The following is a 13,450-nucleotide window of genomic DNA, read 5'->3' as shown; positions in this document are numbered from 1 at the left end:
GTTGAGTTCTAATTTTATTCCCTTGTGGTCAGAGAGAATGCAAGGTATAACTTCAATGTTTCTGAATTTAGACAAGTTTGCTTTGTGGCCTAAAATGTGGTCTATTTTAGAAAACGTTCCATGTGCTGCTGAGAAAAACGTGTATTCTGATGCTGCTGGGTGAAATGTTCGGTAAATGTCTGTTAAGTCTAGTTGATCTATGCAGCTGTTTAGATCTGTGGTTTCTCTGTTGAGTTTTTGATGAGTTGATCTATCTAGTGGGGAGAGTGGTGTGTTAAAATCCCCAACAATTAATGTCTTTGGATCTATATGGGATTTGGGGGAAAGTAGTGTTTCTTTGATAAATTTGGGTGCTCCATTGTTTGGCGAATAGATATTTAGAATTGTATAATCCTCCTGAAGGAGAGATCCTTTAATTAGTATGTAGTGACCTTCTTAATCTCTTTTCACGAATTTTAATTTGAAGTCTATTTTATCTGATATTAGGATTGCAACTCCCGCCTGTTTATGCGGTCCGTTTGCTTGGTAGATTTGGTTCCAGCCTTTAACATTGAAAATGTGTTTGTTTTTACGGGCAAGATGTGACTCCTGCAGGCAGCAGATAGAAGGGTCTTGTTTTTTAAACCAACTAGACAGTCTATGTCGCTTAATTGGAGAGTTCAGTCTGTTAACATTAAGAGATAGGACTGAGAGATATTTGGGAGTTCCTGCCATGTTATCTACCTTCTTGGGGGCTGCGAAAACTGGGTTCTTCCTATGGTTCTTGGATTCTCAGTTTGGGTGCAGTTTCTTGGCCTTTATTGGGGTCTTGTTGGTTTTCTATGTGTAGGACATCTTTAAGAATCTTTTGTAGGGCTGGTTTGGTGGAGATGTATTGTTTCAATTTTTCTTTGCTATGGAAGGTTTTTATTTGGCCTTCAGTTATGAAGGAGAGTTTAGCTGGGTACAGTATTCTTGGTTGATAGTTGTTTGTTTTTAGGGCATGGCATACCTCATTCCAGGCTCTTCTTGCTTTGATTGTCTCTGCTGAGAAATCTGAGGTGATTCTAATTGGTTTCCCTTTATAAGTGATTACCCTTTTCTCTCTGACAGCTTTAAGGATCTTTTCTTTGTTCTGAGTTGATCCTGTGTGGATTATAATGTGGCGGTGGTATGTCCTATTCTGGTCTGGTCTATTTGGGGTTCTAAAGGCTTCTTGTATCTGGACAGGCCTATCTTTTTGCATGTTTGGGAAGTTCACTGCTAGGATTCTGTTAAACAAATTTCCTAGACCATTAACTTCTGTTTCTAGGTGCTCCTCTACACCCATTATCCTTAGATTAGGCCTTCTGATGGTGTCTTCCAGGTGTTGGATAGATCTATCATATTTCCTGGACTTGTCTTGGATGGTTGTATGTTCTTTCTCTATAATATCTAGGCTGTCTTCAATCCCTGAGATTCGATCTTCTGCATGGTCTAACCTGCTGTCAAGACTCTCTACTTTGTTTTTATCTCTTTTCCTTCTAGTTGGTCAGCTTTGATGACTTCAAGTTCTTTGTTGAAGCTCTGTTTTAGGTCTTGTATGAATTTCTTTACTTCCTTAATTTGGTGTTCAGTGTTTGTCCTCTAATCGCTTAGTTGTATGGTTATGGTTTCTTTGGGCTCCCATTCCTTCTGTTGGGTTCCATTCAGCATTCCCTTTGTGGTCTCTCTGACTTCCTTCAGCTCTTTGTTAATGGATTCCATGAATGCCTTTGTGTGTTCTCTACCTGGTCTCTCAATTCCTGTATTACTCTTTGATTAGCTTCCTCCCATTCGTGGGATTCCTGCAGATCTCTTTGAGTGTTCTCAGCCTGCTCACGCCATTCCTCCCTTTCTCTTTGAGTATTCTCAAGTTGTTCACGCAAATCTTGTATCAGTTTTTGAGTAGCTTCCTCACTCTTATGATATTCCTGTATAAACTTCTGGGATGCCTCCTCTCTCTCCCTATCACGCTCATACAGAGTCCTTTGTACGTTGTCAAACTTTTCATTCATCATGTTTGCCAGCAGTGATTGTAGAGCTATTTGGGAACTCTCCTCTGGATTATTCATTATCTGTTCTAACCCCTGATTATTAAGATTGGGAATTGAGATACCCGAATTTGCCATTTTCCTTGTGTTTTTCCGGCTTACTCTGCCCATTTGAGATGAAGATAGCACCAGTTTAGTGCTAGAACACTATCTTAAGGCAACCATCAACCAAAGTTTGCATTTGTACAGTCAATAGTCTACAGATACAATCTAGTTCAACAGATACATCTATTCGACATCAAACAACTATATGTTAAAGGGCTTCGAACCGCAGAGAAGAATTTGGAAAACCAGAAATTATTAGGGTTAGGGAGAGATGTGGGTAAAAAATAGGAATAGATTGGTGTGGGGAGGCACAGGGAGAGTTAACTATGTCCTAATCACAATGCAGGAAATAGATTGGGTAGGATGCAAGTAGAGAAAGAAAGAAAAAGAAGAAAGGGAAAGGGGAATGAAAAGAGACCAGAAAAAAATAGAAACGTAAAAATTAATGTTATTTTAGAGATTAAAAGACCATGTATTTATAGAGGAATATGAATATGTTTAGAGAAAGGGAGGGACATAGAGGAGATGTGAAAAACTTTAAAAAAATGCTTAAAATATTATATAGGTATAAAGAAGTAGTACTGCTATTAATGAATTTAAGTCTCAGAGGTTTTGAATTGAGTAATAAGTTTGTGGATTAAGTGTGTAGACAATGGGGGATAGGGTCTACTGGTTAACTACGGGTTTATCTGAGGATGTGCAGGACAAGAGTTAAGTCACATAAAGAAGAACAAAGAGGAAAAGATGGAAAGGATAGGAAAGTGAGAAGAAAAGATCAGAAGTTCAGTAGAGCTAGACAAAAAACAAAAAGATAATTAAGAATGAAAGAAAAAGAGAAAGAAGACAAGAAAAGAAAGGAAAACACACATTCATGTATTCCTAAAATAAAAATTATAAGAGGAGAAAGAAAAAGAAAGTAATGGAAAACAATTATTTTTTCAGAAGAGGCAAAAATTAAAGATTAATAAAAGTTTAGAAAAGCAAAAAAAAATTTTTTTATATATATAAGGTAACAAAAAATGAAAAAAAAAACAAAATAAAAAAAGAAAAAAAGAAAAGAAGAAGAAGAAAAAAAAAGTTCTTTGATTTTTTTTGGGGGGGGGGGGAGGGGTGGGAAGAGTCCTGTATCTCCCTTTTGTCTGTAACCAGAGTCTGGTTGGAGTCTCTGGTCAGCTTGAGGTCCTGTGGCTTGATTGGTTTCTTAAGTCAGTTTGTTGGAACAGGCAGAAAAATGCTCTGCTTTACCCAAGATTTTGAGATCCCCCTCCCAGGTTAGTTTACTGGGAGGGTGATCTGCTTTGAGAATCACAAAAGAGGGGGATGCAGTGATGAGGCTAGGTTCTGGGTAGAGTTGAGGCCTTTCAACAAATAGTAGCTTTTCCCTGGGGCTATTTTGTGAAAAAAACTCACAGCACCCAGCCTGGAGCCACTCTCAGGGTTTCTGTTTTTCAATTGATTGTGGTGGCTGCTAGAGGGAGGGGCAGCCTCTGGCTCTGGTTACCCGGTGAGGAGAGCCACTCCAATGGCTGGTGCCTGAGCTGGGTGACTTTTCCCTGGATGGAACTGAGTCTGTGAGGTCACTTCACCGTTAAGTTCTTGTGACCTGCTAAATGACTAGTTTCATTCCAAGGCCTGAGCTGGAGCTAGCCGCTCCTCGGAGCTTTGTTGGTATCCAAGATGGAGATCACCGGTGCTTGGGGGGGGGGGTGAGGGGTGGCCTTCCCTCCTCTGCTCCCAGAGAAGGAGTGAGGAAGTCGGGCTTCTACTCACGCCGAGTCTTGGATCCCGGGTCGTCTCTGGTCTGCAAAGTGCAGGATGAAGTTGTCCGCTCCTTGTCAGTTCTTGCTGGTGTTGAGTAGAATCCACTCTTCCGCTGCGTCTGGCTCCTTCGTCCCGGACTGTGTCTCAGGTATGCCCCCGCGGCGGTGGTCGCACCCGGGACCCTGCCACCGCAGCAGCAGCTGCTGGCAGGCGCTCAGATGTGTCTGCTTGGCTTCCCCTCTCTTGACTAACTCTCTGTCCTGTGATGGCACGCTTGGTGTGATTCTCTGGCTTGGGACTGTTCACTGGAACTCTGAAACTGTTTTCTATGCAAGAGCTTGTTCAGATTCCAGCTTCTCCTCCGCCATCTTCCCGGAACTCTGTTTTTTTCTTTTTCATGCAATTGTTTCTAACACATTCATAAGATTATTTCTTTGTGGCTTTGTATGTCCTCCCCCACTGTATAACCCCTGCTTTCACTGTATTTGATGTCGGTATAATTTGTGAAGGGGAAGGGACATAACAAATCGTTTAAGCAGGGATGCAGTTGGAGCCATTGCAACAATGAGATGTACAGGTCTGTATGTTGAAAATGAACTTCACAACTTTGGTTCTGGGGGCGGGAAAGGGGGAAAGGATTGGGTGAGGTTTGCTGGGGGAGGATGCGAAGGGATGAGAAGGGGAAACAAAGGAGGAGGCTACAATGCTTGATAAGAAATGTACTCACTATCTTGCCCATTTTATTGTAACCCTTCTGTACAGTATTTCTATAATTTAAAAAAACCTGCTATGGATTCATCAATGTAAGAGCTGTAGAAACATTTTTGCTTGACCATCCCTGTAAATTTCTAGATAGTTTCTGGGGTGCTGATATAAAGAGTTAATAAACAACCACAAGCTCTCAACAAAGAGGAATCATATCATAGTGTAAAGTTGGTTCAATATATGAAAGTCAATCCATGTAATTCAATACATCAATAGGAAGAAGCCCATCAATTACATAATATCCATTCCTCCTTATTACGTCAACTCTGGAGAAAATAGAAACCCACAGAATATTCCTCAATAAAATAAAGATTGCATATGACAATCTTACAGTTATCTTACCATTAATGCTGAAAAAGAAAAACATTTGCACTACTACTACGGAGGAGAAAATGAATCCCTTCTCTGTATTTATCTACAATATAGAATTGGAATTGCTAGCTGAATTAATATGGTATGGCAAACCAAAATGAGATACAAATAGGGAAAGAAGAAATGAATCTCTGCTTCTTGGCAAAGAACTTGATCCTGTATTGAAAGTAGTCTTGTGGGCTACAATATTAATTTCCTGTGGCTTATAAACTTTTGGCAAAGTAACAATGTTTACAACGAACTTACAGAAACCAGCAGCATTTCTTTTTTCCCAAAATGAGCATGATGCTTTATCCACAAAAACATCTTTCCTGATACCCTCCAAAAGAAAATAACTAGGATTTCCCATAAGAAGTGAAGGAACTCTAACAGGAACATATTAATCTCTGAAAATAGAAATTACAACATTTGCATTCAATTAAATTTAATGCTGCACACACTACTGGATTGGAAGTATTGACATCAAGAAATTTGGAAAAGTGCCCAATGCTACGTGTATATTCAAATATCCCTAAAACATTATTTGATGAAAGAGAAAAAAAGTAATAAAAAAAGTCACATGGAAATATAGAGTTAAAAGAAAGCAGCCCATAGAAGAAAACCATAGCAAGAATGACAATACTGCACGCCAAACACTGTTATTAAACACACAGAAACAATCCAACACACACACACACACAACACACACACACACAAATAGTAAGATAGATTATCAATTAGTTACTTAGTTAGTATTCTCACTTACATAGGCCTAAAGCTTGAAGGAAAAGCATTAAAGACACAGAAATCATCCTAGAGACATATAGGGACTTGAATTTTGATAAAGGTGCTAAAATAATAAGATTATGGAGACTCTTCAATATGAGGCACGTAAAAATAGCTATACGTGTATGACTAATTGAAAGGAGATCATTATCTTTGAACTTGGGCCAGAACCAAGTCCATATGCATTAAAGACCTCAAAGTAGGTGTAAGTTTCATGAAATATCATAGTATGGTATAGGTGATGCCTTATCATCTTGGATTCTAAGGGGAAAACTTACTAAATAATACTCTAGTCACAGTGAATCAAAGGGGGGCTGAATGTATGGGATTTCATTCAATGCGAGAACATTTGATTGGCAATATTCAGGGGTAGGAACATAAATAGCAGTACAAACTCCAGTTTGGGACATCATCTATTGAAGATCTAACAATAAAACATGCTGGGGCCCCAGAGCTAACAAAGTTAAATCACCACAAAATGAAATTCCTATTTAGATGAAGTATACAAGTATACAAGTATATAAAGTATACAAGGGATTTCTCTGAGTATGAAATAAGAATAACCAATAGATGCATGGAGAAATATTCAATATTTCTGGTCATACTAGTAATGAAAATAATTCCCGTGCACATCAAATGATTTGTTTATCAGCAGCATGAATTTCTATACAGAAAACTGAGAAGAAATTTGAGCTTGTTTTAAGGCTTTAAGACACATGGCTATAGTGAGGCATCTTCTAGTCTCTTTGGATGATTTTTTTTTACTTTTGTTAATATATTTGTTCAGCCCAAAAATCCAGTGCAATTTCTGGAATAAAATGGCTGACAAATATTCGATCCTAGCAGTTGATGCTTTTTGAATACACACTTATTGTATTTGTCCTATTTGATGCGTCTTCTTTTGAATTTTATATTTTTAATATTAAAATTCAGTCTTAAGTATTTAATTAACTTTAAGTTTTTAATTAATATTAACCTGCTCCTGTAGCAGATGAATCATTCCTTAACTAAAAGATTGCTAACAAATAATAAAGGGGCTTCCTTGAATTAACATCCAATTTGCATGGAGAAAAGGAATGCAAATGAAATCTGCACTGAGATTCCTACTTACTCCCATTAAAATAGGGCATATTTTGACAAGAAATCATATCAGAAGCTGGCATGTATGTGACCAAATGGGAACATCGCTATTCTGTATTAGGAATATCGACAAGTTTCAACTACTTTTGAAAACACTCTTGAGTTCGTATATATTAAAAAGAGAGCTCCTCCATCATCCAGTAATCCCATTCCTTTGCAATGACTCAAAGGATCACATTGTAAAATACAATAAACAAAAAAATAACACGAATTTTTGCGTGTCATTTGACCTGAACTTTGGCCCTGTGCACTGTTTTTCACTTCTTCAGCTCAAAGCTAGCGCTCTACCACTTGAACCACAGCACCGTTTTTTCGGCTATTTCCGCTTCTGTGGTGCAAAGGAATCAGACCTAGAGCTTCTTGCATGCTTTGCAAACACTCACTACTGAGTCACCTTTCCAGTCCCAAATGTCGATTCTTATGCAAAACATATAAAGAATTATACCAAATGATCAATTATGCTGTTCACAGATTTTAGTATAGTTTCACCACCTAGTTTCTGATTGAAACATGTTAGTCATAGACACAGCTGTTCATATGATCACATGTTCGTGCGCAGATACATACACACATTGCCCAATCAAAAACTCACTCTACACCCATTTTGCATTGTGTTACTAACACAAATTGCTCCAGGAAGAAATCCCACCTTTAGAGTATTTTTTCACTCCCTAACATCCTATTATACCTTGAATACTTTACAGTAAACTTATTCAAATCTAAAACATGGAGGAATTTTGGGAAAAAAGAAAACATGATACACCTTGATTCCATTTGAGTTGTAAAATTTCGACCTAATAAAATTGGACGTATGCTGAAAGCAATACAATCTTACTGTTTTCCAGAACCAATGTAGAGTCATGCTGATTGTAAAACTTGTCCCATTGAAAGAATTTTTATTTTAGATTATCGCTGGGTTTCAGAGGTTTCATGGTGTAAGTGGACAGTGTAGACAACCATTAGAAAAAATACTTCAGTTCTCTCATCATTTTGTTAAAATTTTTTCACAAAAGGACATGTTTTGAAAATTAATATACAACAGGCACTATACATATTTCTTTGTGGAACATATAGATCCATATGAAATTTCAGTGAGGTATCTCATATCCTAATTATTTATTTCATACTGTAGGATGGATATATACAAAAAACGAAGCATCTTTATCACGGAGAAAACTATACAATGAATGGAATGGAGTTTACCAAATAGCAAATCATGCATACGTTTTGATGATTTTGTTAGCAATTCCTATCATGAGTGCAAAGCTGAAATGGATGATTTTGACAAAGAAATATCTGTAGGTATTTGTGCCTCTAAGAACTACTTAAGAATAATTATATATATATGCAGTTACATATAGAATACTATACATTCATTGTAAATTGGATAGAGTTTAGTAGTGAAAATGAAAAACAATTTCTCTGTTTGCATTGAGCATATATTTATGTAAATTATATTTGAGGAAATTAGAAACACGTTAAAATCAGGGGTAATGTTTTCAAATGTATGCCTTTCCAGAAAGGAATTCAATTATGTCCTATTTATATGTTTTATCTAAAATAATGTCAAATACATTTCTGAGTTGGAAATAAATAACCAGAATATTTATGGGTAGATCTAAAGGTATGAAATTTGAAAATGACACTGACAAATATCCTCAAAGAATTATGTGCTCTGCTCAACTTATTGATCCATGAAAGGTTGATAATTGCCAAATGAGGAAATGAAGGGTAATCCTCAGACATTTTCTTCCTCCACAGTTTCCAGGGTGTTTCTTCCGTTGTGTCTATTCCAGTTAGAATCTTTTTCTCACATTACAATATTGAAAATAGTATATTCTTTTAAGGTGATAATGTTCATGTGAACATTTTCTCATGCAATGCATTTCTTTTATCATTTACATTTGAAGGCATTGAAATTTGTTAATTGAAATGTACAATAATTCATGTCAAAATTAAATGAACACTATTGCATGAATTGATTTCAGTAGGATAAATGTATAGATTACAGAAAACCAACAAATATTTCCATGTTTACTTGGGTATTTACGTTTTGTATTAAACATGAGTTGATTGAGTACATTTTAAAAGTGTAGAGTTTAAAATATAGGACTATATCCATATTCCCTCTTCATAATAGAAATTGTTCAAACAAGAATGAGAAGGATATTTGGTTTACCATTCCATTTAATATCATCTGGTGGTAGTGATTATCACACTATATATAAGTTTTTCCCTCAAGTAGTGCCATAATTCAATTCAAATTTATGCTTATAGGTAGGAAGGAAGAAGTTTATTGTGAATAGTATGCTTGTTAGATTTGCATATCCTTTGTTTATTTTCTTTTCAGAGAGTAAATCAACTCCAGATGAAAACTGGATTTCGAGTTCCCGTTGTTGGGCAAGTATTTGATTGTGTCCTCAAATTTGAGGGCTAAGATACACCCAACCATAATTCCTATGTGAGATACAGATACACATTTTAAGTTTTAGATGAGATCTGAGTTTCTGATCTTCACTGTATATTTTATTTTGACCAATATATAGACAGCTATTTAAAAGAAATGAAACAGCAAACTATAAATAATTACAAATTTTTGTGAGGCATCAAGAAAAAGAAAATAACAGCCTCTTTTAGACATGTTTTGTGCACATCATTTTGTATTACCAGACTTCAAGTCATAGGACAGATATGATTTAAAGAACTGCACTTGTAAGGATAAAATTTTTGAGGAAAGTATTTGAAGGTTAACATGACAGAAAAAGAAGTCATCTGTAGTGAAGTGAGATTTATGCTTGATGGAAAGGAAAACTAAAGGAGTTCTTTATTCTAAACTCAGTCATTCTAAGAGAAAGGACATTGTCATAGTATAACGTACTATTGACTACTTGAGCAATGAAACAGTACATCAAGCATTAAAAAGGTCTAAAGGGCCTATCTTGTTGTAGGCCTTGTGCTTCAAATGAAGTTTCCTATACCTTCCTAATTATATTTTTCCATAGAACATAGTATATGCTTATTTGTTTGATTCCATGGAACTCATAGGAGAATATTGAGAGGACAAACAGCCATATTGATAGAAATTTGAACATGATTCTATGCAACTAATTTACTCATATAGATGAAAAACTGAACACTTTATATTCTGATAACAGACGTTTGTAGAACATTTCTGGAGTAAGCGTGAATGTATTAAACACCTGAAAAGTACTCCCCCAAATTCTCAATCACCCACTGTGGACCAGTATATCTGTGAAGATGCCTTTAACAGTATCATGTCATTTACCCAAATTATACCACAGTCTTGTAACTTGATTGATAGAGAGAAGAATGACTTCTCTTATATATTTCTTACAAAAGATTTAAAGTTTAAGTGTGGGAGAAGTGAGAGAATATTCAGCATCACTTTCAGAGATTTCAAGTGTAGAAAATATCTTAAGTGGGTTCTGGCTTGGAGTTACAGTAAAATATAGGAAATAGTATAGGAAACTGAATTTGTGGGACGCCAAACCACTGACTTTAGACAAACTGTTGATAAAGTGTGTTATTTATGTCCAAGACAGTGATGAGTGATGAAGAACACAAATGAGTACATGGTAGAAGACTGAAAATAACTTGAGCCTTTTGGATGTTTATCAAAGTAGAGTACACACCAAGCGGAGTAGAAACCCTTACCCTCTGGAGAGAGAAGGGATAACGTCAACTAGGTATCTCAATAAGAGTGGTCACTTGCTTCCAGATTAGCATGTTCTACTTTTCCTTTTAGATTTCCTGAAAACTGTGTTATTTTTCAATAAAATTGAAAAGTTGGTGGATTTTGTACACTTTTGAACTCACATATAAAAAATACTACTTATTATATGTTTACTTTTGTCTATGCTTCTCTCTTCTTTGATTGGTGTACTCATTACCAGTGCAGTTTTATTTTTTAATGAGAGTTTACATAAGAACACGATATCAGAAGTCATATATTCTAGTATTAGACTTAAAACAGAGTGAATATAAGGCAGAAGAAGACCTTAAGAGAACATATCTATGAACACATGTCTGTATATAGACTATAATGTACATATGTATCATGAGTAAACATATGAAATTTAAAATAAATGTTACTATCAATATTTTATTTAAATCTTATTGTCAAGACGTTGTACAGAGTAATTGTAATTAGTCACAAAATTATGCTATCTTCACAATCTGCATTTTCTCCTCTCAAGTGAATATGTTTGTAATGGTATTTTGTACACAAACAGACGGACCTGGTTTTGCCCTGCTACAGATTTTGGAAAAAAAAACTCTCATAATTTCTTCAGATGAGAATACATATGGAAATCACTGACATAGATAAAAGTTGTATATTAGGAAATATATATCAGAATATTGGTTGAAAAATTATTTTGAAATTTTCAAGGCCATTCTTTATGGAATAGATAGTTAATGTAGGATTTGTATAAGAAATCTAACATCACTACAGTTTTGCTATGTGTTAGGCTCTAAAATTATAACAATATATGAAAAGGAAAATTATATTCACAGGCAAAACTAAGGACAGTAAAAACAGAAGTATGAATTTTTTTCTCAGAAGGGAAACAAATGTAGATGATGTGATGATGGAAATTTTCATACTCCAACTTTCCCATGTCTATCTGGAAAGTAACATATTGAATTCCAATGAAGACATAAACACCTGTGTTTACTTCTTGATTCAAGGTAGGGTGAAGAGATAGTAGAAATCAAAATGAATAATTTAGTTGAGTATCACAATATATTTATAAATGTAAGATGTAACTACAACAATGAGAAATGGTTTGAACTCATGATTCATTTACTGAATGACTCCTGCAAAGAAATAAGTGAAAACAATATTATTTTACTTTCTGGGAAAAACCCCAATGTTTTTTCCATATTTTGCATATGAATAAGAAACATCACCAGCATTTCAACAGATATGCAAAAAGTAACAAAAGCACATCGTCAGTTATTTTCAAAAAATTTCATGCTTGCTTCCAATTCCATTTCAATTCAAACTCGATCATTGTATACAAACCTTCCCACAAATGCTTGGACATTCTAGTAATGAATTCAAAGTTCATTGAGCATTTGAAATGTGACCCTAGTCAATCTATTGCTTTAACAATTATGGTAGAGTTCTGCAAATCTTAATCTACTGTAACCCAGTCAGTCTTAGCTATGTATGGGCACAGGTCCTGAAATATGTCTCATATAATCATAATGGTTATATCATGCATCTAGGAAAGTAAGTTGAAATGTCACGTAAATGTAGAGAAAAGAAAATCTAGCTAGCTATGTCCTTTGCCATGCAGAAGCTCTGCAACTTCATGCAATCCCATTTGTCCAACCTTTCTTTGATTTGTTGTGTTTCCGGGTCTCTATTCAGAAAATTTCGGCCGGAGCCAAGGAGACCTAGGGTTTCTCCTATTTCATCCTGTAATGTTTTCAGAGTGTCTGCTTTGACTTCGAGGTCTTTGATCCATTTGGAGTTGATTCTGGTGCAGGGTAATATATAGGGATCTCGCTTTAGTTTCCTATAAGTAGTTAACCAATTTTACCAGCACCATTTACTGAAGAGGCTGTCTGTCTTCCATTCTATTGTTTTAGCTCCCTTATCGAAAATTAGATGGCTATAGGTCTGTAGGTTCATTTCTGGATTTTCAATTCTATTCCATTGGTCCTCAGGTTTGTTCTTACGCCAATACCAAGCTGTTTTGATTACTATAGCTTTATAGTAGAGTTTGAAATTTGGTATTGATATTCCTCCAGCAGTGTTTTTTCCGTTGAGGAGCGTTTTTGCTATTCGGTGTATTTTATTGTTCCATATGAATTTTTGGATGGCCTCTTCTATTTCCTTGAAGAATGAGGTTGGAATTTTGATAAGTATCGTGTTGAATTTGTAGATAGCCTTGGGAAGTATTGCCATTTTCACAATGTTAATCTTTCCAATCCAGGAGCATGGGAGGTTTTGCCAATCTAAAATATACTTGGAAATCAAAAAATTAAATCCCCCAACAACAAATCCTCAAAGAAACAACTGCCCAATATATAAGTAGGCTAAAGACTTACAGAGAAACTTCTCTGAAGAAGAAAGAAGGATGGCCAATAGACACATGAAGAAATGCTCAACCTCCCTAGCCATAAAAGAAATGCAAATCAAAACAACATTGAGATACCACCTCACCCCAGTTAGAATGGCTATAATCAAGAACACTAACAACAACAGATGCTGGAGGGGATGTGGACAGAAGGGAACCTTACTTCATTGTTGGTGGGAGTGTAAACTTGTTCAACCACTTTGGAAAGCAGTATGGAGGTTCCTGAAAAGACTTCACATAGAGCTCCCCTATGACCAAGCAATCCCACTTTTGGGCATTTACCGAAATGTTTACAAATAAGACCCCACTAAAGCTACCAGCACAACTATGTTTATTGCTGCATTATTTACCATAGCTAAGATATGGAACTAGCCCAGATGCCCCTCAGTAGATGAATGGATCAAGAAAATATGGTATATATACACAATGGAATTCTATGCC

The 13,450-nt window shown here is 35.9% G+C and overlaps 1 protein-coding gene across 1 annotated transcript in view; it reads left to right on the top strand.

Annotated features, from left to right (window-relative positions):
• LOC122095225 (WD repeat-containing protein 3-like) overlaps window positions 1-9,336 on the top strand; it is a 29,458-nt gene extending 20,122 nt beyond the window's left edge. The window contains 1 exon segment of the mRNA XM_042665684.1: window positions 9,250-9,336. Coding sequence (XP_042521618.1) covers window positions 9,250-9,336 — 87 coding nt within the window.
• The last annotated feature ends 4,114 nt before the right edge of the window (window positions 9,337-13,450 follow it).

This window comes from Dipodomys spectabilis, unplaced genomic scaffold, assembly GCF_019054845.1.
Source record: "Dipodomys spectabilis isolate Male_0828 unplaced genomic scaffold, ASM1905484v1 ptg000013l, whole genome shotgun sequence".
NCBI classification, from domain to species: Eukaryota; Metazoa; Chordata; class Mammalia; order Rodentia; family Heteromyidae; genus Dipodomys; species Dipodomys spectabilis.
Note: the sequence above shows the minus strand (reverse complement) of the source record. Positions and strands in the feature narration are given on the sequence as shown.